Here is a 25,281-nt window from a genome sequence, read left to right as displayed (position 1 = left end):
ACAGAAAAGTGCTCTCGACTCATGTGGTTGCAACGGGCGGGACCGAAGAGAGACATCGTGTAAGCGCGGAATCTGCACACAAACGCAAGTACTTCTACTCCGGAGCGAGCCAGAATCATTCGCAGGATAGAGCAACACAATAAAGCCGTTGAGCGAAAGAGGGAAAAAAGGAAAAAAAAAAAAGGCTCGCCGAGCAAAGGCGCACCAAAAAAGGGCGTCACTCGTTCTCGAGTCTGGGTTTCCACCGCCGTCACCTAATTTCCATCTCATCCTCCATCCGTCATCCGCTCCATCCTGCCATTGTCATCCCCATCTCCCCCATCTGTCCCACCACCCCGTCCGCGATCACCATCGCCATCACCACGCACACCGCCGCTGGCTCGACTGCCATTTTCGCATCGACATCGACGCACACGATCTCGCTGTCCTGTCATCGTGACTTTTGGAGCCCAGGTGTGTTGGAACCGCGTCATTTTGACGGATTTGGGACTGTCGGACCTCTACTCTCGATTTTCGCGGACTTCTCGCGCTGTCCTGTTTTCTGGTCTCCATCGCTTCGCGCATCAACACCACCAGCACGACAAGCGCACAAATTCGGCACAGCGCACAGCGCACAACACGCAGCGAACCCTTTGCTAGGCACCCGACCCACCCTCACCCGCGCTTTTCACCTGGCAAAACCCGACACCGATGCGCTCAACAGAGGATCTCGGCGGCCTTCCTTTTCTTCCCTTTTTCGTCTTCTGTTTCTCGTCTCTGTCTTGTTAGAGCTTATTGCGGGCCTCTGTCGTAATTGGCTGCACCAGAACCGCATCCAGCACCAGCCAACATCTGCCAACGTTCTCGCCCCGGTGATGACAGACTGGCACCACCAAAGCAGCACGAGATACATAGATACATCATGGACCACTCCAGCAGCTTCCACTCGACCGTGTTGGGTCGCTCGTCCGACAACAACGGCGCCGCCACCAACGGCAACAGCGGCGACAACGACCGCACGCGGCGGCGCGCCATCGACATTCTCAACCCCGAGCCCGAGCCTGCCGCATCGCCCGCTTCCTACCCGTCGCGCCACCAGCACCAGCACCAGCACTCACATTCCTATGCCTCATCGACGGCCTCCTCCCCCCATCGCGCCCACGACAGCTTTGCGCTGCGCTCGCCCAGCAAAGCGGACGTCCGGCCACTGGCGTCGCCCAGCGCCCGCCACGCCTCGCCAGCCTCGGTCGGTCCGACGGTGAACAATCTGCTCAACAACAGTCCCCCGTTGCAGCATCGGCCGGTGCCGTCGTCCGTGTCGCGCTCGCGCTCGCCGCACCTTGCGCCGCCGCCGGGCGCGTCTGCCGCGTCGACACCGTATTCGGCCCACGGCGACGCGCCGTCCGCGCAACCGCCGTCCGGCAAATTCTACGACCCGACTACCGACACCACATCCGCGACCGGCGCTGCGTCATTGGCCGCCGACCGTCACAACGTGGATTCGCGTGCCCGGCGTCCAGACAGCCAGGTGAGTTTCTTTTGCGCGTGTCTTTGTCTCTATTTTCCTTCTTGTCCGGTTGCCCGCCCCAAACCTTCCTCGGCTCCTTTCCCCGTCCTTCTTATTTTCTTGTATGGGCGCAGTACACCCATTGCGTTTATGTTCGTCGCGTCCGGACTTTCTCTGGGTTGCTTGCTGTGTCTGCTCCTTCTCGCGCATGCTCTCCGGTGTTAGTCGGCAGCCCGAATGCGAATGCCCGGACACGAATGCGTTTTGGCCAGGCCCAAGCCGATCCTGCATCGGTTTTGTTGGCCGACGCCAATTTGCGATCTTTTGTGTGGCTTTGCCTGTCATTTTTTGTGTGTGGTTGCTTCCTTCCTCGTGCTTTGCCGTCTGTTGTGGCTCTTTCTGCGTTCGCGCGCCTGACGCCTGACGCCTGACGCATTGCGCTTTCCTTATGCCTACGCCCTTTGTCTCATCATCCATGACCGCGCAGCTCCGTCTCCAAAATTTCTCCTGTCGCTTTTTGGCCCTTATTTTCCACCTCTCCCTTACGGTCCCTTTTTCTCATCCGCCACGCCTCCACTTAATCATTGGCTCAATTGTTCGCGTTTTGTTCCATCACCCAATTTTGCATTTCCGTTTTCTGTTTTCCATTTTCCATTTTCCGTCCTCTTTTCCTCTTCGTACCGTCCATTCCTTTTCGACACCTATTTCCATTTCTCATTTCTTTTTCATCAGCACCGACATCATCCACCATCGCGAGGAGCACGTCTTTCGCGATAAACGCGTGTTGTTCTTCCCATTGCCCATCAGACTATCGTCACGACCCCTGAATGCATTCTCCCACCCACTGCCACACGGTTACAATGCAGCATCGACGAGCGTGAAAGGATATTTTGGACTGACTCGATTCTTCCCTCCCTTCCCATCGACAGCCTCGCGATAGCCACGGCCATCCATCGCAGTCGGCTGCTGCTCCACGCAGCCCCGTCTCGCATTCTCATTCTCGAAACCGCTCTGAATCGACACCTGCTGTTCCCATACCAGAGTCGTCAGCTCACTCTCCCAATCCATCCATCACCATGGCTTCGCCATCTCTACGGCAGCCACCATGGACGAGCCTGGGCTCGCCACCGCCAAACGGCACGTCCGGGCATTCTTACTCAAAGGACAGCTCACCAGTTCCATCAAAGGCATCAGCCCCGGCAAGTGTAAGCGAATACCTTTGAACGCAACGCACCTTGGTTCTCCACGAAACCCATTACACTGCATTGTCTCGGGCTTTACCGATTGCATCCTGATATCAACCTTTTCTGCCTATCTACCCCATATCTCTCACATTTTGCTCACTTTATCATCTACAGACACCCAAGCGGACAGCCGATTTAATGTCCTTCTCAAATATCCTTTCTAGCGCCGAGCCTGCTGCCGAAGAACCACGAGCAAAGTCCCCTCCCCCCCCTGTCGATGACGACTCCGAACACACAACGAGCCGCAGCACGCGCGTCATCAGACTGGAGAAGCCCGATGATAAGAAGCAGGGACGCGTTCCACGTCGCGTGGCGAAACCCCGTGCGTCGAGCTCGAGATTGTCAAAAGATGTCGACAAAGACGGTGACTCCGTGCTGTCCGAGGCCGCACCTAAGGCGTCGCGTCGCGCATCTACAAAACTCGCTGCGCCTGCTCCCGAGCCTCGCGTGCCGGCCAAGCGTGGCCCCAACGGCCAGCAAAAGAAGAAGATCTCGGTCTCCTCCTCGGCGTCCGCCGAAAAGAGCATCCAGAGCTTCATGAAGAAGCTGGACACTGCTGAAGATTTTGATGCGCACGACTACCTGGACGACTCGCAGATCGACGAGGAGCAGCGCGCCTGGAAGGAGCGCCAGCGCCGACGCCAGCTGCAGATGGCCGCCAAAGACGCCGAGCTCCGCCACGTCCGCAGAGCCGAGCTGGCCGAGTCGCTGGCGAAACGCCTCGAAGATCACAGCTATCTGGGAACGAAGCGCTACTACGAGATCTACTACAACGACGCGCTCCAGGAGGTCCGCGAGCAGGAACTGTTTGCCGAGAAGGAGCGCAAGAAGGACATGCAGCGCAAGCGCCGGAGAGAAAAGTCCATGGCTGTTACCCTCGAACAGAAAAAGGCTGCGCTCGCTCGTGCCGCCTTGGCGGAAGACGAACACGAGCGCCAGAAGTTGCTCCGCGAAGCGGAACGTGCGAACAAGAAGGTGCAGCAGACCAAGCTCATTCTGCAAAAGGGCATCAAGGGCCCGGTTCGCAACGCCGCGATTGAGCTGAACCTCGAGGGGGGCACCATGGCCACCTTCCAGGCGACCGACATGGAGCCGGGCAAGGGGAAGATCAAGGGCCGGGGCGGATCCCGTCTTAAGAAGTCCAAAGAGCAGAAGCAGCAAGAAAAGGAGAATGCAGAGGCTGCCCAAGCGGCTCTGGACGCCGGAGAGGCTCTGCCCTCGAGAGAGGAAGCGTCCAAGATCCGCATCAAGTTTAAGAAGGGCTCCGGCGCCAATGGTACGCCAGGCCGCGATGACTCTGGTCGTGACGACGGCTACTCGAACAAGGAGAACACCGAGCCCAGGTTAACGAAGAAAGAGAGGGAGAGGGAGAAGGCCGCTGCTGCTGCGGCTGCTGCTGCGGCCGCCGCCGCTGCCGAGCCGCCCAAGGATCCCTTCCAGACGAAGGGCTTCATCCAGATCTATGACCAAATTTGGCGCGATCTCGCCCGGAAAGACGTCAGCAAGACGTTCCGTCTCGCAACCGACTCATACTCGACCAAGGCTTCCAATCTTAAGAAGACGGCCCTGCTCGCGTCCAAGGAGGCCAAGAGGTGGCAGCTGCGCACGAACAAGGGCAACAAGGACCTGCAAGCGCGCGCCAAGCGCGTCATGCGCGACATGATGACGTTTTGGAAGCGCAACGAGCGCGAAGAGCGCGATTTGCGCAAAGCCGCTGAGCGCCAGGAGCTCGAGAACGCGCGCAAGGAGGAAGCCGACCGCGAAGCCGCCCGGCAGAAGCGCAAGCTCAACTTCCTGATCTCGCAGACGGAGCTCTACTCCCATTTCATCGGCAAGAAGATCAAGACCGACGAAGTCGAGCGCAGCACCGACCACCCCGACGAAATCGCCAAGCAAACCGCCGACGGTGCAGATGCACACAAGACCAACGGCCTGACTGTGGACGAGCCATCTGGCCCTGTGGGCGCCAAGGTCACTGATTTCGAGGACCTCGACTTTGACGCCGAGGACGAGACTCAGCTGCGCGCCGCGGCCATGGCCAACGCACAGAGCGCCATTGCTGAGGCGCAGCAGAAGGCCCGCGAGTTCAACAACGACAATGACATGGACGAAGAGGGCGAGATGAACTTCCAGAACCCCACCGGACTCGGCGACGTCGAGATCGAGCAGCCCAAGCTCCTCAACGCGCAGCTCAAGGAGTACCAGCTCAAGGGTCTCAACTGGCTGGTCAACCTCTACGAGCAGGGCATCAACGGTATTCTTGCCGACGAGATGGGTCTCGGCAAGACGGTCCAGTCCATCTCCGTGATGGCCTACCTCGCCGAAAAATACGACATCTGGGGTCCCTTCCTGGTTGTCGCGCCCGCGTCCACCCTCCACAACTGGCAGCAGGAAATCCAAAAGTTCGTGCCCGAGTTCAAGGTGCTTCCGTACTGGGGCTCAGCGGGCGACCGCAAGGTCCTGCGAAAGTTCTGGGACCGCCGGCATTCCATGTACAAGAAGAGCGCTCAGTTCCACGTGCTCGTTACATCGTACCAGCTGGTCGTGGCCGACGTGGCCTTCATGTCCAAGATGCGTTGGCAGTACATGATTCTGGACGAGGCGCAAGCCATCAAGAGCTCGCAGAGTTCGCGGTGGAAGGTCTTGCTGAACTACCACTGCCGCAACCGTCTTCTGCTGACGGGTACGCCCATCCAAAACAACATGCAAGAGCTGTGGGCGCTGCTGCATTTCATCATGCCGTCTTTGTTCGATTCCCACGACGAATTCAGCGAATGGTTTTCCAAGGACATCGAATCGCACGCGACCAGCAACACGAAACTTAACGAGGATCAGCTGAAGCGTCTGCACATGATTCTCAAGCCGTTCATGCTTCGGCGTGTCAAGAAGCATGTGCAGAAGGAGCTCGGCGACAAGATTGAGCTGGACGTCTTCTGCGACCTGACCTACCGCCAGCGCGCCTACTATGCCAACCTCCGCAACCAGATCAGCATCATGGACCTGATCGAGAAGGCGACGCTGGGTGACGACAATGACTCTAAGACCCTCATGAACCTTGTCATGCAGTTCCGCAAGGTCTGCAACCACCCTGACCTGTTTGAGCGTGCCGATACGGCGTCGCCCTTCTCCATGTCCTACTTTGCCGAGACCGCCTCGTTCAGCCGCGAGGGCAATAACGTGCCCGTTGGCTACTCAGCGCGGAACATGATCGAGTACAGGCTGCCCCGCCTCATCGCCCGCGAAGGCGGCCGCCTCGGTCAGGTTGGCAGCGACAACGACACTGCCGGTTTCCGCAGCAAGTACCTCTACGAGCTGATGAACATCTGGAAGCCAGAGAACATCCGGGCCAGCGCTGCAGAGGACGGCGCCTTCTCGTTCCTGCGCTTCGCCGATACGAGCCCGGGTGAAGCCTACCGTGCGTCTCACAGTGATGTTTTCGCCCGCAGTGCCGAGCTCTTGAGCAAGCACGCGTCGTCGTCGGCACTCTCGTCTCGCCTTCGCCGCATGCAGGTGATGTACGACGACGAAAATGCCCATGGAGGCGGATTCACTCCGACGCACGCCCTTTTCCAAATCCGTGAGCGGAACAACCGGATGGCCCTCGCTGACGTTACGGGCGAGGGTGTTCTTGATTCGCTCATGAACGTGGCCCGCACCACATACGACAACACCGGTCTGACGCGTGTCGAGGCTGCTGGGCGCGAGAATGCGTCGGCACCGCCCATCGAACTTGCCTGCAGCAGCCGTGGTACCGTTACCGAGCGCGACGACCTGCTGTTCAACATCCCCATGCGGCGTGCCCTGTACGGCACGAACCCTGTTGAGGAAATGGCGTTGGTGACGAGCAAGGTGCCGTGGAAGGACTACCCGCCGCGGCCGATGCTCCCGGCGCCCGATGTGGAGAAGAAGCGATTCACAAACATTGCAGTGCCGTCGATGCGCCGCTTCGTGACCGACTCGGGCAAGCTGGCCAAGCTGGACGAGCTCTTGTTCAAGCTCAAGGAGGGAGGCCACCGTGTCCTGCTGTACTTCCAGATGACGCGCATGATCGATCTCATGGAGGAGTACCTGACGTACCGCAACTACAAGTACTGCCGCCTCGACGGCTCGACCAAGCTCGAGGACCGCCGCGACACGGTGCACGATTTCCAGACGCGGCCAGAGATTTTCGTTTTCCTGCTGTCCACGCGTGCCGGTGGTCTCGGCATCAATCTGACGTCGGCCGACACGGTCATCTTTTACGATTCGGATTGGAACCCCACCATTGACTCCCAGGCCATGGACCGCGCGCATCGGCTTGGCCAAACGCGCCAGGTTACAGTGTACCGCCTGATCACGCGGGGCACGATCGAGGAGCGGATCCGCAAGCGCGCGTTGCAAAAGGAGGAGGTGCAGCGCGTCGTCATTTCTGGTGGCAGCGGCGCGTCGTCGATGGGCGTCGACTTCTCGGGCCGCCGCGCGCAAGACAACCGTAACCGTGACATTGCGCTGTGGCTGGCGGACGACGAGCAGGCCGAAATGATTGAGCGGCGCGAAAAGGAGCTGCTGGAGAGCGGGGAGTACGACAAGGCGACGAAGAAGCGCGGCGGCAAGCGGAAGCGCAATGCGGCCGCCAACAACATGGACATGGACGGCGGCGCGAGCCTCGACGACATGTACCACGAAGGTGAGTTTTTCACTATGCCTAATTGCCTTTCGGGCACGTTTCGCTGTGGACGCGGCTATCCGGAGCAACGACTAACAGACATGCAGGCGAGGGCAACTTTGACGACAACAAACTGTCGGGTGCCGCGACACCTGTTGATGGCGGCGATGCACGTGGTGCTGGCGGCAAGAAGAAGCGCGTCCCCGTGAAGAAGGCCAAGTCGACGAAGCAGCGCCTTGCGATTGCGGACGGCATCGACGGTTGAGACTTGGTCGTGCGGTTATTTTTTCTTCTCCCTCAGTTCATTATGTTCATTATGCATTTTTCTGTATCGGTACCACATTGGGCGAACCTTGGTCGCATAGATTATACTGCTTTCATTTTTGTCTCTTCGTGTTTATTTTTTTTTCTTTTGCCGAATTGTATTGCTTTATCTTTTGTTATTGCTGTTTTCACTTTATTTTATATTCGGAGGACACCATGGGGTTTCATCATGATTCGGGGGCGCTGGCGAAGGAGATCTCACTCGGGAGACGTTGCTCTTCCACAAGATCTCGTCTGCACAGAGAATGGCATATTTTCAGTGGGCAATAACCATAAAAAGGAAGGGGCATTTTTGTACTTTTATCGACTGTCGTGTGCTGTTCGCACGGTAGTATATTTTCTATTTTGGTAGACGGCGGTTCGGAGAGCAGATACAAAATATGCGGTGTTCAACTTAGTCCTTACACCTACCGAAGTGCAACAAGTAGCAAGACCAAAATCGTGGCCAAGTGTGCACTTTATCGAATAGGCAATAACAATTGGTGCTCAAAAAATGGTGATGTGTCAAGGTTACAACAGTCACAAAAAAAATTAAACAAAAAAAGTCGGCATTTTCTGCATACAGAATTGACAAGAGAGGGATTCGAACCCTCGCCCTTTCGGATTGGTGACTTTAAAACCGCTTTCCTCGTTGAACAAGGAAAGTTAGTGGCCTAAAACCAACGCCTTAACCACTCGGCCATCTTGCCGTTAATATTCCGGTAATTTCCGGGAGCTTATTCCAAGATATATAGAGTAGGATGCATCCGCAGATAATGGCACTTTCCCTGTGCAATCCACAGGGCTGGACTACCTACACATAGTTTGCAGAACTTCGATAAATATAGGAAACAAGAAACGAAAGAAGAAACGATCCCTGGTCCATGTTTGTGATGTTTGTTACTGTTTCTACGAGTTATCGTGCAAGTTGGTATTCGCCTCGTACCGTGGACTGCGCCACCTCTGTGTTGTGAGGTACCTATGTCCAAGACTATTGAACACTCTCAAGGTATCATTGCTTATCGAATTGTTGGCGGACACGAGGGCATGAAGCGACATGAACGCATGATCAGGCGCCGGCTGTTTCGAGCGGAACGACGCCAAAGGATTCTCGTAAGATTGCAATGTGTGAGGTGGAGGTCAAGACGCTGCATGCTCCGAGGAGTACGAAGGCTACGATGGCACTGAGGGCTCTGCGGAGATACGGGTGGCAAATTGCGGCAGCATCCTAGTTTGTTATTGTGAACATTTGTTTGACAAGCGGACAAGCAATGGTTTGACGGCGGCTATGGCGGCTGCTTGCCGAGACTTTGCCAGGATTTGTTGACTTGACGCTCTATTTTGATGAAGCCCTACAGGGCGACACGAGGGTCAAGAACGATAGAAAAGAAACAGATCTACGCCAAGGTGGAATAAAAAAAGAGGCCTCAGACGCTCCCCGGAGGAAGATCGAGCTCGGTGTTGGAATGGAACGCCTTTGAGGAATGGCACAGAGGATATGGGCATGAAGCCAAAGCTATGGGGAATCTGGACCTGACAGCCTTGTCCTTTCGTTAGGCTGATCGCAGGACAGGGTCGAGTTAACAAACGTTGTTGGTAAAAATAAAAAGAACGGCCTCCACCATACTTGGAGCCTCAGGGTAGCATTGGCGAGTCTTGTGGGCGCCCGCCTGCAACGGCAGAGACGCCACAAAAGGCTTCAAATCAACCCCCTGCCAGTGCTGCGGCCACCAATATTGTGGCGACCACCCAAAATGAGCGAGGTCTCTTGCTAACCCTGAGCCCTCCCCTTAGTGAAAAGCGAGGGCGGCAATCAGGGGGCGCTCGTACCTTGTTGGCGTCCTCCCGATTATCCCGTGCGCTGGATGCAGGGGAAGTACACAACGGCGGCCGGAGGGAACAGACACTGGAGCAAGCACTTGTGTTGCCAAGCATTGTTTCTAGGCGCGCTTCGCAATTGGACGCCTTTTCTTGACAGACACAGCCCTGCCGCGATGTGATGTGATCTGGCTTTGGGCACGTCGTATAAATGGTCTTGTTTGTCCAGCCTTGCATGCGGCATGTTGCTTTCATTTTTGTTTGTCATTCTATATTGTTTGCTGTTGGGTTTGCATTTTGTTTTCAAGAAAGGAAAACCAACTTTCTGTCGTCTTCCGCAGCGTAGACCAACAGACACCCCGGAATACAAGCGACGGACTATATTGTTGGCAACCGGAATCCTTCGGTGGTCGTCAACGTCCCTTGTACTTCTCCGATTCCACGACATGGCCTCACGAAAGGACGACGCCTCGGCAGCTCAGCATGACACGCCAGCCAGAGACAAGTTGCGCAAGACAGGACACAGCAGCAGTGCCAACAAGACGGATACACCACCACAGACACCAGATGCTTCCGCTTCCGCTTCCGCCTCCACACCTGCACTGGCCATCTCGCCTTTGTCTTTTTCGTCCCTCCCAACGCCGCCGTCGTCTGGCCGCCCTGGATTTGGATCTAGCTACTCTGGTGCCGACCGCCAGCACCGGCGACCCGCTGCTGCATTCCGTGCTACCCGCGCCTTTTTGTCGTCGTCGCCGTCTCCATTGTCGCCACCAGCTGCACCAAGCCCGCCGACAAGCCCGCCCTCAGCCTTGAGGCGACTAGCATCACCAATGTTATCATCAGCGGCAGCAGCAGCAGCGGCAACAGAAGCAACAACAGCAGCAACAGAAGCAACAACAGCCATGCCCGCCACACCTCGCATATCACGTAGTGGGACGCCCGAGATTGCTCAAATTCCCACCAACCAGGCATTTTGTGACTGCTGTGATGACAACGACCGACACGGCCCGAGCACAGACGACCAGGGCAAGCAGCAGGGTCCATTGGCAGCAACCAGTGGACAAGGCCGGTGTGCCGTGCACGGTGGCAGCCAGGCTGTCCAAAATGCCGTGGCCCAGACAAGCCATCACCCGCCAGGCGAACGTGCATCAGGCAGCCTCAACAAAGTCGAGGCACAGCGTACGTTTTTGTTCCATTCACCCCCAAAGCCCAGTCTGTTTGCGTTGGCGCAGATTATAGACCTCGAGGCGCATTGTGTCCGTCTTTACTAACAGTTTATAGTCCAGGCAGCAAGGGCCTACATGATGAGACGGAGGCAAGCAGCGGCACAAGGCAGCGGCAGCGGCAGCCAACATAAGAACTAGGGGGTGCTGGCTCACGTACTATATGAGATCAGTGTATCGTTGGGGATGCAGCCTGGAAGGATTGACAAGGGAAACATTGTGGGGGGTTCATTTGAACAACACGTGGAGTTTATATTTTGGACACCTGGCAAGGTTTTACGTCCTTGGTTTGGAACACGGATTTGATAGTTATGGATGACCATGGGTTACATGGAGTTACGGACACGGTGTACGGAGTTCAGACCACTGGCTGTAATGGCTGTAGTTGATTTTCAAATTCAAAAGTAAAGTCTTTTTTTTTAAAGTTTGTTTTTTAGATCCAAGTTCATCCTGTACTGTCCACGAACCACAAAGTCACTGACCACCCTTCACGTTCCCTCGGACTTGCGCAATAAATTAACTCAATCGCCGACTTTTAGTCCCCAAACATGGCGTTTGCGTATCGGCAGATGCTGCCGCTCGCGGGGTAAAGCCAAGAAACAAAAGTTGATGAGCCGAGGCGTGGACTCGGTATACGGATATAAATCGACATGTATTTGTCAATGGGCGACCGTCCTGTTTTAACGTATGTCAAACTGACTTGATCACCATCAGACCATCCCCACGCATCTCACAATGACCGACGTCCCGACACTCTCAGAGACACACTCGGGCATCCCCGTGTACCTCCTGGACAAGGCCCGCGCCACTAAGGCGGCCGTCTACCAGCTCAAAGCCAATGCCGGTGCCGACCTCGACACCGACATTCCCCGTCGGCGCGCCGCGCCTGCGCTTCCTGTGGGCGTGACGGCCGAGACGTTCCAGACGGCCGTGGCCGACCTGCGCGCTCGGCTCGGCGGCAGCGAGCATGTCGACATTGTCGACCAGGCGCTCAAGGACGGCTGGTACATGGAGCATCCCAACACGCACGACATGATGACGATTCTCGACGACGAGGAGTTTGTGGCCTCGGCGGTGGTCTATCCGGGCAGCACGGAAGACGTGCAGACGGTCGTGCGCTGGGCCAACCAGTACCTGATTCCCATTTTCCCCATTTCCATGGGGCGCAACTGTCCGTCCGTGTCCTACATTTTGTTGTCAACCCCCCCCCCCATCTAACGCATCCCAGTAGGATATGGTGGCGCGGCGCCGCGGGTGCGTGGTTCCGTAGTGGTGGACCTCGGACGACGCATGCGGGCGATTCTCGACATCAATGCCGACGACTTCACCTGTCTCGTGGAGCCGGGCGTGTCCTTTTACGCGCTGCACGAGGCGATCCAGGCGCGCGGGCTGGGCGACATGCTGTGGGTGGACGTGCCGGACCTGGGCGGTGGATCGGTGATCGGCAACACGGTGGACCGCGGCGTCGGCTATACGCCTTATGGCGACCACTGGGCGATGCACGCGGGCCTCGAAGTGGTGCTGCCGACGGGCGAGGTCGTGCGGACGGGGATGGGCGCGCTGCCGGGCAACAACACGTGGCAGGCGTTTCCGTACGGCTTTGGGCCCTATTCGGACGGCCTCTTTTCGCAGTCGAATTTTGGCATTGTGACAAAGATGGGCATGACGCTGATGCCGAATCCCGGCGGCCACGAGAGCTTTGTACGTGGTGCGAACGTCGTTGCTTTATTTGTGTGATTGGGTAATACAGTAGTGCTGACACAGGCAGCTGTACACATTTCAAAACGAGGAGGATCTGGCACCGTTGGTGAGTCGGTTGTCGGTAGTCTGCGTTTCCTTTGACATTCCCACTCGTATTCTCACAAGCCGACACAGATCGACATCATCCGACCGCTGCGCATCCGCAACATTCTCGAAAACGTCGCGCAGCTTCGCCACGTCACGCAATCCGTCGCCGTTCGCGGCCTCCCGCGGACCAACTATTACGCTCCCGTGGACGGCCTCGTCCCGCAGGATGTGATCCACGCGGCGGCGGCCGCGAGCCCCGTCGGCGACCATACCTGGGCATACTACGGCACGGCGTATGGCCCGCCCGCGGCCCGGGCGCCCAAACTGGCGACCATCGACGCCGCCTTCCGACGCATTCCCGGCTGCCGCCAAATCGACACGGCCACGCTGCCGGCCGACGAGTACTTTTGGTCGCGCGACCGCATCGCGTCCGGCACCCCCGACCTCCACGAGCTGCGCTGGTGCCAGTGGGTGCCCAACGGCGCGCACATTGCCTTTTCGCCCGTCAGCCCCATCCGCGGCGCCGACGCCACGGCGCTCTACGCGCTGGCGCGCGCGCGGCACGCCGAGCACGGCATCGACTGCTTCCCGGCGTTCTGCGTCGGCCTGCGCGAGATGCACCTGATTGTCGAGCTCGTCTTTGACCGGACGTCGGCGGCGCGCAAGGCGGCGGCGCTGGCGTGCCTGCGCGACATGGTCGACGACGCGGCGGCGCTGGGCTACGGCGAGTACCGCACGCACCTGGCGCTGATGGACCAGGTGGCGGGGACGTACCGCTGGAACGACGGCGCGCTGATGGCGATGCACGAGCGGCTCAAGGACGCGCTGGACCCCAACGGCATTCTGGCGCCCGGGCGGTGCGGCATCTGGCCGGCGCGGTACCGCCACCGGGGCTGGGAGATGACGCGGGCGCACGGCGACAGGTCGGAGGGAACGAGTGTGGGAGGTCGGTAGGCCGGTATTTGTGCTACGTCCTGGTCCTGGCCACTGGAGACTGTTCTTGATAGCAAACACATTCGTATATTAACCATTTCTCGCAAAACATACGGCTATGTACTTTACTCCAACAGTATCAAACAAGTATTCACACTTACAACACGCCGCAACACAGAAAAGCAAAAGGATATCAACCATGCTCGCACCCGAACACCCTACGCACGGCCCGCCTCGTTCTCCTTCACCTTGGCCTGCCACTCAGAGACGATGTCCTTGTAGTCTTCAGGACCATAGGGGTGCGTGGCCTCCGCCAGAAAGCCGCCGCCCTTGCGGTAGATGGGAAGGCCGAGGTCGCGGAGCAGCTGGTCAAAGTAGGGCAGCGCGTCAAAGACAAAGTCGGGGAACTGGCTGCCGTGGCCGGCCGGGTAGCGCCACTTGCCGAAGCGCGCGGCCACGACGGTGGCGTACTGGAGGGCGTCAAGGCCCTGGGCAAAGGCGGCCGGCGGCGCGGTCGCGGGGGGCACGACGGCGGCCGGCAGCGTGCCGTCGAACAGGGCCAGGATCCAGAGCGCCTGCAGCTGGGCCGAGAGGGCGACGGAAAAGTTCATGACGACGCCGGCAAAGGCAATGTCGCGGCGGCGCACGAAGCGCTCGGCGGGCGGCAGCACGAACCGGTACAGCGTGTAGGGCGTCAGCGGCGTCGACGGCGTGACGGCGTCGGCGCTCGACAGCCCGCCGGACGCCAGCAAGGGCGCCAGGGCCTTGTTCTGCACGGGCGGGTGCGCGAGCCGCGGGAACCGCGCCAGGATCTCCTCGTCGGCGCGCGCCACGGCGCTCGGCGTCCACACGGGCTCGTCGCCGCTGTCGGCCGCGGGCGCGTGCGGCAGGCCCAGCGCGCGGTCGATGCCCGCCGGCAGAAACGCCATGGGCGGCACGTGCTTCCAGCCCGTGGCACAGGCCAGCGCCGACAGGCCGGCGAGGCGCGTGCCGTCGGCCAGGTGGACGGTGTGGGGCGACAGCGCGGCGATCTCGGCAATGTGGACGCGCACGGTGCCGCGGCGCACGAGGTCGAAGAAGTCGGTCGGGTAGTTGAGGATGGAAAAGGACGACGCCGTGAACATGGCCTCGCTCCAGGGCTGCAGCTTGGCCGTCTCCGGGTGCGCGCTGTACTTGTTGAGGGCGATGACGTCGCCGCCCAAGATGCGCCAAAAGGCGTCGGTGATGCGGCGGCCGAGGGCGCTGCCGTGGTAGAAGGCGCGCACGCCCGTGTAGCCGTCGGCGTCGCCCCAGACGCAGGGGCTGAACCAGGTCAGCATGCGCGTCATGACGAGCTTCTCGAGCCACTTCTTGAGCGGCGTCACGTAGGGCGGCGCCTGCCAGATGGGGCCGTGGCCCGTCGACCGGATGATCCACTCGACCTCGATGCCCTTGGCGGCGTACGCGTAGACCATGTCCCAGGCCGACTTGGTGCCGCCGAACACGGCCACCCGTTTGGGCGCCGCCGCCGCCGCCGCCGCCGCCGCCGTCGCCGCCGCCTCCGTCTCCGCGGTGGATCCTTCTGTGGCGACATCCAGCGTGTCTGCGTGCTGCAGGAAATCCCGGCTGTGGAACAGCGGCGCGCCAAACGATTCCTCGCCGGCAATGTGTGGCAGGAACGGCTCCGAGGTCAGGCCCGTCGCGACAATCAGCTTGCGCGCGACCAGCGTAGTCGTCGTCGTTGTCGCCTTCCCGTCTACTCGGCCCTCCAACGTCAACGTCCACCCGCCGCCCGCGGCCTCGTCCCGCATCTCCGCCGACACCACCTTGGTGTTGGTCCGGACGTGCGCCGCCACGCCAAAGTGCGCCGCGTAGTCGGCCAGGTACTTGTGCACGACGGCGCCCGGTATGTGCTCGCCCGGCTTCACGCCGTACGTCGCCGTGTCCATGGGGAAGTCCGGGTACTCGTACGTGCCCAGCATGTTGTTGCTCCTGAGGCCGGGGTACAGCCGGTGCTCGGCCCAGACGCCGCCCACGGTCGGCGCCGCATCGAGCACGGCCAGGGTGGCCTCGGGGTGCAGCTGATGCTGTGTCTTGGCGGCACAGAGGCCGAACCAGCCGGCGCCGACGACGACGAGGTCGAGCGTCTCAGTCATGTTGGGGGGTGCGTAGGTGAGAGTGGTGACGGAGTCAAGGATCAGAAACGGTCGGGGCGGTCCTGCGAGGGCTAGTTGAAGACGGAAATTCGGCAACGCAGGTGAGACAATATGGCCTGCAGGACAAGAACAGAACAGAACACAAAAGTAGAACGTTCCAAAATCAGGACAACTACGAAGTAGCAAGAAAGATGCTCAATGATACGCTGTAAGAAAAAGGTCCAGCTGCGACGTAAGTCCAACTACGACAGTCGTCTTGGTGCAAGCTGCACGGCTCCAGACGGATGAGCTCCAGAGACAGATTAGCCCCGTTAGAGTTGTGCCAAGTTCGCTCTCACGTTCGTCTAGCACGAAAGGCTGCATCCAGGATAGCGTGATAACAGATTCTCTGACTGGCCAGAGGGGAAACGGGGAGGAGGGTACGGAGTACAAAGTAGAGCCATTTCCCTTTGGATGGAGCTGTCTGAGAGTCGCCAAAAAAGGAGAGAGGGAGAGGGGGCAACACTGCGCGGCTGGTGAGCCCTGAAAATACAAAATACCTCCTGACTCGTGCTGTCCTCTTCTCCCGATCTCCCCCTGTCGACTCTTGGCCGTGTGGGTTGAGTGGGTGGACCAGGGTGGATATGACAGACAAAGCCAAATGCGTGGAAGAGCGCTGTCCAAGGTCCGCGGAGCGCGGAGCGCGGAGAGACTGCACGAGATGGCGAGAGTGCCAGCTTACCGGGACTCGATGTATCATTTCATAGGCCGTTTCAATTTGTGACAAATATTCTGTATGAGCTGTCCAAGTGAGAGGATAGTGCCATTCATCGATGCCACCCTTGTCGACGTCCAAATTCCGGAGATGAAAACGGTTTCCAGGTCGTTTACGTCGTATGATGTATGCCCAACTTGGCAAAAGTGGTTCCATCCCGGGCATCTGGGAGTCTGGCTACGGAATTCGTATGGAGGAAACGAGTTTGAACATTGCTTGTTTTGCTCGGCCAAGTAAGATATCATTTGCAAGGGCTGGTGCGTGACTCGACAAAAAGACCGCGAGGAATCGATGGCGTTGAAAAAAGCAGCGGCGATTTCCGCTGCGCTTCGTTGCTGTCTTGTTCCTTTGCAAACTCGATACATGTTATACTCAGACAGTCAACGATGAAAAAAAAAAAAGAATAAATCACGCCGTGATACGGAGGAGCACGTCCGTATTCCTACGAATACTGAACAAAAGACACCAGAGCAACCGCTACGGCAGGCCCCGTAAGACGGCCCAGCGATCAGTGATTGGCGGCCGGTTGAACAGGTACAGCCAACCTCGGTCCTTTGTGCGGTGTTTTCGAATGTCTTTTCGCTTGCTCCTCTGTCGTTTCCCCCTTCCTCGGCAATGTGTTCGCATATCCACTGAACCCACTGAAAACGGCGTCGATCCCAGTGCATTGGAGCAGTTAAAACTGAAAGGTGCAAGGGTCTTCCCTGGCAGCACCCCTGTCGATAAACGGCGCGTTTCTGTGTCGTCTTCTGAGCCTTCCGAGCTGCGTCTGGACACTGCAACGCTTTCTGGACCAAAAGACCAGCCCATGTTGACAGTTGCCACTGGCGCACAAATCTGCACAAAGTACCGTACATCGTGTGTCCGCTTCTGTTTGTACCCAGCTCGGGGTAGAACCGGTCGCAATTTGTTCCCCTTCTCTTTTTCAAGTTTTCCTGCCATTGGCCCATCAATGGAGAGTGGGCAAGCAGCAAATCGGATGGGATCGGCGGGCCGTCCGGACTCCACTGGTGTTTGACCATTATTGGCTGCCGAAGAGAAAGAGGAAAAAGGCGACAGTACGTCGCAGCGTACGATGTAGACTTGGATCTGCAGATTTGTTGGTTTTGTCACCGTACGGAGCACGTATGTACGATGTACGAGTATGTACGAATTACTTCGTAATTGCACCCTCGGTCCCGAGGCCCTTGTTGATTCTGGCCCGCGGGCCTTGACGTGATCGGCAGAAGACCATTTTTGGTCGTGTTGTATTGAAAAACGATGTGCGAGAAGGAAAAGGGGGGAAGGGCCGCAGTGGTAAAACAGTGACAAAAGAAAGAAGGACAGTACGAAGCACGAAGGGGGAGGGGGGGGGGGGGGGCAATGCAACGTTGTGTAAAATGATGCCTCAAAATTGGCGCTCCAAACGAAACTCGAGTTTGGGAATGTCCAATGCCCATCTGACGTCAGATATGGATATGTCGCCTGGTGTTCAAATAACACGAGAATAAACCACGCATGGAGTGCAAGACATTGGATTGGCAGGCAGGTCAGCAAGGCAAAAGAAAGCACAGGCTACGGCGTCTTACTGCGTAAGACGTACGACATACGGATGAGAGAGAGCGTTGAGTAGCGGGGACAGAGGGCAAGCTGCAGTGGACCAAATCATGGAAAGCCAACACAGGTACGGAATAGCGAACCAGCGATGTGTCAAACAAATCAGCCAACACGAATTGAAGCTCTCCACTGAACGAATGGAAATGCAGGATACAACGCCGTGGGCGGGAATTGCTCACAAAGAAAAAGAATCCAACTCCCGGGCTCTCTCTCTCTCTCTCGTAGATCGACAGTCGTCGGCTGGGAAAGGGAAATGTTCATCAACTGGGAGCACGGGAAAAATCGAGAGAAGCGAGAGAGCGAGAGAGAGGATCGGTGGACGACGCAAGCAAAGACTTTGGACTTGACTTTGCCTCACAGACCCGCTACGCCGGGCCGCAGACGGAGCCGCGCTCCCTCGCCTTTTAGCGTCGTTTGACGAGCCACGCGACTCCCGTGACGCTGCGAAGAAAATACAAAAATGCCAGGAAATAGAAGAAAAATATGAGAGGGACGAGAGGGGCAACTTGAAAAAGGGGGGAGACTCCGCCTTTTCCTGCCAGGTTGCCAGCCCATCGCCATAAAAACCAGGATGGCTCGATGGGGTAAGGGGGGGGGGGGGGGGGCGCCACTGAGACATCCTTGACAGGAGAGACTTGTGAATCTGTGATCTGATCTGTCAGAACACGGGAGGCCAACGAGATGCCACCACTCGTCCATTGGCCGACACTCGGGGTACATGTACGGAGTTACTCTGGTTTGAAAGTTTCGTTGGCGTCTTGGCTCGCTTGGGCGATGATACTGAAAGGAGGCGATGGACGGTCAAAAAGAAAGCATTTGTGCACAAAAGTCGATAAAAACCAAAACTGAAAAGCAAGGCACCGACAGGACGAAGCCCGTCCTACTCCGTCGTTACCCAGGTCAGGTTCTCGAGGCTGCAGATGGTCCAGAGGGTTCCATTCGCATGGGCAGGAAACACTTTGCTTGTTCCCTGATCCCTGATCCCTGATCCCTGATCCCTGATCCCTGATCCCAGACCTCCTTTGGGAAGGTTGGGCAGACTGGCACGACTGGAATGGTACTGGGGAAGGTCTCAACAGCTTTTCTAGTCTGGACAGAGGGACGACAAAAGTACAAAGTACGGAAAACGGGGATGGAGATCGGGCACGACGTATTACCTCTGAAAAGATACAATGAAAAGATACAGAAGTACATACGTCGTACGCAGAGCACGGACAACTAGCCACGTCTTTCAGTCTTTTGTTTCTTTCCTCCACCGGCCAGGCATCGTGCTTGTCCGGGACTCTCATCCCTTTCGGCAGTCTGCATCGTACTGGGGTCAGCTGTGTGTCCTTTGTGCCACCGTCTGTGCGGAAATGCTGCCAAATGCTGCCAAATGCTGCCAAATGCTGCCAAGCCAAGTCTTCAACCGGTCAAGCCAGACAATCTTGACCCTCACGAAATCAGGCGCGGCACGAGGACACGATTGGCCTTGCCAGGCTGTTGGAATCGATACTCGGCGCATGTCGTACGACGTACGGCGTTTTTCTGTCCTTGCACATGCCATTCGCACGCAATCTACGAATGATACGCCGAACATGCACTTTTTCAAAGCGCCCCTTGCTGCCTTGTGTTGCACCCGCTGCGGCACCACGACGAAAGGCCCTTCGACAAAAGGTAACTCTACTCCGGAAACCTCGAGCGCTGTATCACTGCGGAGATAAATCGAGTCCCTCCAAGCGAGGCTTCCATGTTTGCTTCTTCCTTTTTAACCGTTCATATGCTAATCATAATTTTTTTTTCTTTTCTCTGTCATGGCCATCCACCACATTGGCCGTGACTAGTGTTTTTCCAACAGGACAGACCATAATGTCTCACTTACCTCCGCCTTTCCGCGCCTTTATTCTCTGTCCGTACGCTATGCCTCGAGTTTATTTCGGTCTCTTGGTCTCTTTACTGTGTCCTACGCCGTAATTCGTAGATTTGATGTTTCGATAATTCGCATCATCACTTTGTAACTGCCTTCAGTTGTCGGCCCAGTCTTTACGGCGTACTCCGTGCAAAGTCATTACGACATACTTACTCTGTACTCTGTATTTTGCATCATATCGCCTTTGATTCCTTTGTACCCAGCGCTCTCTCGTCTCTAACAAGTTTTCTTTATTTTATGTTGTACTACTCCGCATATATTTTCTTCCTTTTGCCTGGCCTTTTTCCTTTTCGTCCCACCCCACCGACCCAGCAAAAATCCAATTCTGCATCCCCCCTTGTATTACCAGTCCGAAATCCTGGCATTGTCACTTTTTGATTTTGGGTTTGCCTTTATACGTTTGCAAATCGTTGCTTTCTGTCGTGTATTCCGTGCCCGCACAACAAGGTCCCCAGTCCTTGACCTAGGCCTAGTTTGCAGCGTCCGGCTCTGTTCCCTCCTGTTTATTTTGGTCTGTCTGGTGAGCTTTCTGTCGACGCGATTGGTACTGGCAGGTCAAAGACATGCAGATGATCTGCTGCTTGTCTCTGCCCTGGTTGCTTTGCTTTTTTATGTTTGACCATTGGTCTCGGATCTAGACAAATAGACAAATAGACAAATGATATACTGCGTACGAAAAACGTTCGCCTGTCCTGTGCCGTTCTCTTTTCATTTCCTCTCCCTTCTTCTCTTTGGACGACCGTGGCTTTCGAATCGTAGCATCCTGGACAAAAACCACTTTGATAAGACGCACAGAGGAAGAAGGTGAAAAAAAAAAGAAAGAAAGAAAAAAAAATAAGAAAACAAAGCAACCCTTCTCACCAAAGCCCGTTCATTGTCCTCTTTTTTTGTCCTGTCTCACCTGTTCCTTTCTCATTCGACCCGACTTCCCCTGCTTCTGTTCTTACCTTTGTCTCTGCGTCTTTCTTTCTTGTCACGCGGACAGTCTTGCCCGGAAACCCACCAAGGAGCAGGTCAGCGTGCGCCGTCGTGGTCGGCCGACCGGTCATCATCGGACAGTTCGAGTCCTTGCAGCAGCCAGCCGGGCCGACCAAATCATTTCAACCTGTCAAGAGGAACTGGGCCGGCACTCGGCACGCCCTTGCACATTGGCCCTGCGCGTTTTGTCCTGCATTCTGTGCGCGGTCCGATTTGTCCTGTCTCGGGTGACTGGTGTTTTCTTTTTGCACGTCGCCATCCTTATTTACCAGTCTCACATAGACCAATTGTGTTTTCTTCTTACGTCTTTTCACTTGCCTTCGTTTTTTTTTTTTTCGTTTTCTGTTTTCTTTTGCATTCGTCTCGACCATCCTCACGAGCGCATGATCCTGGTTCCCGTGTTCTTCGTATTGTTTTGTCATCTTTATCATCTGTCGTTGTTCTTTTTCTTTTTCTTCCTCTTTTTTTCTTCCTGTTATTTCCGTTTTGTTCTCTTATCTTCATCTTCTGTAATTGTCATCCTTTTTTTTTGACGTTACCTTTGCCCCCTTATTTTTCTTCTTCTTTCTTTTTTTTTTTTTTACATTGTCCCTCTGCTCTGTCCTCGTACTCTGCACCTCACAGTCAGGGATCGGGTATTACAACTTCTCCGGCACGCAAAAGAACCTCCTACAAAGTACCTCCGAAACGACAACAGCAGCCTGACACCACCCCATCCCCCCATCCACATTCACAGCAACCCAGTTGATCACTTGCGCCAGAATGTAGCGATCCCAAAAAAAAGGAGACAGAATCAACAGGTTAATAGAATATAAAAGGGATTTGCTTACGCAGTCGACGATTCAATCGGCATACGGCACTGCGATCAACCGGACGACTTTGTGAACATATATTTACGACATCCTCAACCAGCATCAACATCAACTGGCAACCTCTTTAGCAACAACGCCACTTTCCTCGTCTTCACCATCTTCACCATCCTCACCTTGCATCCTTCTCTCTTTCGAGCGCCCTTTCACGTCTCAACGCCCAACGGAACACGTCCGCCATGTCATCCTTCACAACAGAGGCCTTTGCCCTGCTGGGCATCGGCCTCGGCTTCATCATGCTGCGGACCTATGCCCGTCTCTCGAAAACGGGCATGTCCGGCTTCAAGGCCGACGACTACCTCATGCTGGTCGCCGCCGTCGTCTACGCCGCCGAGACCGCGCTCGCCTACACCGTTGGCGCGTACTGGCATGGCATGGCCAACAGCGGCATGACGGACGCCGAGCGAGCCGCCCTCAGCCCGGACAGCGAGGAATACCGCATGCGCATCAACGGCAGCAAGACGCAGGTGGCGGGCTGGTCGACGTACACGCTGCTGCTGTGGCTGCTCAAGGCGTCCATGTGCACCTTCTACCTGCGACTGACCGAGGGTCTCAACTACCACCGCCGCATCTACGCAGGCTTCGTTTTGATTTTCACGACGTGGGTCGCCGTGCTGCTGTCCATTCTGCTGGGCTGCCGGCCGCTGTCCAAGAACTGGCAGATTTACCCCGACCCAGGCAGTACGTCTGTTGCTCCTCTCCCCATTTTTGTTTCGGTTTTCTCATGTATTCATGTTTATTGTTATTGTTCTTTTTGTTGTTGGTATTCTTGGTTGTATTCTTGGTGGTATTCTTGGTGTATTCTTGGTGTATTCTTGGTGTATTCTTGGTTCCCAACAGCCCATCAGCCCATCCCGCTAACACTCTAGACCATTGCCAACCGGCCATCTCGCGTATCGACATCTTTGTCACTGTCGTGCTCAACGTCGCCACCGACATCTATCTCATGTCCATCCCACTGCCCATGCTGTGGAAGGCCAACCTGCGACCCGCTAAAAAGATTGGCCTCATGGTCCTGTTCTCCGGCGGCATCTTTGTGACCACGGCCGCCATCCTGCGCTGCATCTTGATCATCACCAACCCCGTCACCGGCGCCCAGCAGGCCGGCTCGTGGGCCTGCCGCGAGACGTTTGTCGCCGTCGTTACCTCCAACGCGCCAATGATCTTCCCGCTCCTGCGCCATTGGGGCGGCCCCTTGTTCAGCACCATGCGCAGCTTCTCGTCGCGTTCCAAGCGCACCGGCAACAGCACGGACGGCGCCGGCAAAACGGGCGGCATCGGCCGGTCGGTCAATGGCATGTTTATCCTGGAGGACAAGAGCAACTCGCGCGGCGGCTTTAGCGTGCGCTCCGTCAACCCGATTCCCAACATGACCTTTTCGGAAAGTGAGGAGTACATTTACAACGAGCAGCAACAGCAGCAGCAGCAAGACGAACACAACCGGCAGCGACGCAGCCGCAGCGGCAACCAGCAACAGAGCGGTGGTCGCAGCAACGTGGACTATGACATTGAGCAGCAGTACCCGGCTGTCTCGTCGTCGGCCGGCGTCGGTGGAAGCATCGGCACGGGCTCTGCGGCTGTGGCCACGGTTGTCCCGTCTGGCATCACCAAGCAAGTCGTTTTGCAAATCACCGAAGAGGAAGGCCAGCGCCGGCGCAGCACATTTGGCGTCTCGGGTGGTGTTGCGCCGGGCGTGACTCACCACATGAACAAGAACGACAACAACAACAACAACAACAACAACAATGCCTCCGACACCGACTCCGCCATCGACTCGCGCAACAGCTTGGACATGCTCGAGAAAATTGCCCCCGGCGCGCGCCAGGGCAACTACTTTCTGACCAGCAACAACCCAGGCAGCGTCCAGCAACGCCAAAAGCACCAAAAGCAGCGGTCGTCCAACATCAACAACCGGGCAGGCGACACCAACTCGCTGTCGACGGCCGCCACGTCTGCCGCTTCCCCACTGGCCGCCAACTCCTGGGACGGCAAGCCGCCCCACAGCCAGAGCGGCGACGTGAGCGTCGAAGACAGCAATCGCGGGGGCCTGACGCCGAGTAGTCGGAGGCGGTAGTCGGGGACGGTGGTCGGAGACGGCGGTCGGAGCCAGCATGTGCTGTGTAAAAGTATTAGAGGACTTGGGGAGAGGTGCATTGATTTTATTTGTCTCTTCCATGGCTAGGCTTCGTTCTTACGATCTGGATTTCGTGTCTTTTTATTTGTCGTTTTCTCTGTTCCTTTTCTTATACCCTTCTACAAGACGGCACCGGCACTGGATTCACCGGCCGTTTGCATACCTGCATACAAAATATACGGCATGCAGCTCGATAGATAAAATACACGACCTTACCGTTCGTCACCGACTATGTGTCGTGTACAGCACAAAATAGGAGCATCAAACATCGTGACTGGGTAGTATTAGTAACCATGCATACATCTGAAAGTACAACAGTACAAAAACGTATCGCATTATCGTCGAGAAGTCCAGTTCAAGAGACACCGTCACCGCCTCGCGGAAACTCGCGGCAAAACGAAATTGCGTATGGCCTCCAGCAAATAGAAATCATGTGGCTGGAGTAGTGCGGCTAGCAGAAGCAAGGAATGGAGGAGGAGGGGGATAAGAAGACGAACGACGGACTGGAATACGGGAGAACAAAAAGCAAAAACATGAAAAGACAACAAAAGAAAACCGATGAGAGTGAGATTTGAACTCACGCGACCGAAGCCATATGATTTCTAGTCATACCCATTAGACCACTCTGGCATCTCACCTTGTTGGCTGCTTCTGGGGACATTCGCAACGTAGCGAGGCTTTTGTGGACGGCCGCCCACCAGACAAGGCCCGTGGGCCCACGATTCGCTGTTGGACGCATCCGTCGACTGGGTCCGGTCCTGGTGCTTTTTCGACGTCTTCCTGTAGATTTCAGAGCATTGTGCGTCGTTCTCGCCCCGCCAGTCGGACCACGTCATTGTACTGCTGTGTGGCTCAACGAAGAATTTTATTATGGAAACACAGACCTGTAAATCGAAACAGTGACGCGGAAATGTATCGGGTATCTGCTTGTCGTTGCCGTTGACGGCTGGATGGATGAAGATAAATTTGAAAATTGTAAGATACAATATTTATTATTTCACATTTTCATAGCGACCGCGTATTTTTATTCGTTTGTCTCCCTTCAGAATCTGTGCGGTTGTTTACATCGACTACGCATAATTTTATTGTTGAAAATGAATTACAATGTTTAAGATGGGAATGAAAACAAAAACTCCAAAACAAAAACAGAGACATCATTTGTTTCCTTTAATAAAATGAACAGCAAGAAGCATCATGAATTAACGAGAAAGTACAGAGTACGTCCTTCCCGATTGGGAAATCAACAATTCACGCTGAGGAAGGAGCATTGCAAGCATTGTTGGTGCTGCCTTCCTCTTCGAGTTGAGATGTTGCCGAGTAAACCAGTTGTGATGCCGGCCGGTCCTTCCTTGCGAGTAGCTCTTTCTGTTTACCCGACAGTCGCCCTGCGGATACATCTTCTGAGTCTCCTCGCGTTCCCTCCTTTGTTTTGATCTCTTCTTCCTCCCCATCACAACACGGCTTCG

At 56.3% G+C, this 25,281-nt stretch overlaps 4 protein-coding genes and 2 non-coding genes across 6 annotated transcripts; 3 read left to right on the top strand and 3 right to left on the bottom strand.

Annotated features, from left to right (window-relative positions):
- Positions 1 to 901: 901 nt before the first annotated feature.
- SPSK_06850 (DNA helicase INO80) lies at positions 902 to 7,640 on the top strand (the record flags this gene model as incomplete). The annotated part of the gene is made up of 4 exons (XM_016733524.1): positions 902 to 1,507; positions 2,416 to 2,691; positions 2,845 to 7,396; positions 7,483 to 7,640. 4 exons carry the CDS (start codon positions 902 to 904, stop codon positions 7,638 to 7,640), a joined length of 5,592 nt encoding a protein of 1,863 aa, XP_016590890.1.
- Positions 7,641 to 8,267: 627 nt separating this feature from the next.
- On the bottom strand, positions 8,268 to 8,388 carry SPSK_11212. Its single transcript has one exon. It is a non-coding gene; the product is annotated as a tRNA-Leu (tRNA).
- Positions 8,389 to 9,942: 1,554 nt separating this feature from the next.
- Positions 9,943 to 10,860, top strand: SPSK_07817 (uncharacterized protein; the record flags this gene model as incomplete). The annotated part of the gene is made up of 2 exons (XM_016734472.1): positions 9,943 to 10,675; positions 10,778 to 10,860. 2 exons carry the CDS (start codon positions 9,943 to 9,945, stop codon positions 10,858 to 10,860), a joined length of 816 nt encoding a protein of 271 aa, XP_016590889.1.
- Positions 10,861 to 11,916: 1,056 nt separating this feature from the next.
- Positions 11,917 to 15,575, bottom strand: SPSK_10742 (flavin-binding protein monooxygenase-like protein; the record flags this gene model as incomplete). Its single annotated transcript, XM_016737037.1, has 3 exons — positions 11,917 to 12,442; positions 12,506 to 13,487; positions 13,667 to 15,575. 3 exons carry the CDS (start codon positions 15,573 to 15,575, stop codon positions 11,917 to 11,919), a joined length of 3,417 nt encoding a protein of 1,138 aa, XP_016590888.1.
- A 6,285-nt stretch (positions 15,576 to 21,860) lies between these two features.
- Positions 21,861 to 23,755, top strand: SPSK_07260 (uncharacterized protein; the record flags this gene model as incomplete). Its single annotated transcript, XM_016733924.1, has 2 exons — positions 21,861 to 22,362; positions 22,551 to 23,755. The coding sequence occupies 2 exons, from the start codon at positions 21,861 to 21,863 to the stop codon at positions 23,753 to 23,755; spliced, it is 1,707 nt and encodes a 568-aa protein (XP_016590887.1).
- Positions 23,756 to 24,371: 616 nt separating this feature from the next.
- SPSK_11211 lies at positions 24,372 to 24,453 on the bottom strand. Its single transcript has one exon. It is a non-coding gene; the product is annotated as a tRNA-Ser (tRNA).
- Between the last annotated feature and the right edge of the window lie 828 nt (positions 24,454 to 25,281).

The sequence above is a fragment of the Sporothrix schenckii genome (genome assembly GCF_000961545.1).
Source record: "Sporothrix schenckii 1099-18 chromosome Unknown Cont41, whole genome shotgun sequence".
NCBI classification, from domain to species: Eukaryota; Fungi; Ascomycota; class Sordariomycetes; order Ophiostomatales; family Ophiostomataceae; genus Sporothrix; species Sporothrix schenckii.
This window is presented reverse-complemented; position numbering and strand designations above follow the sequence as displayed.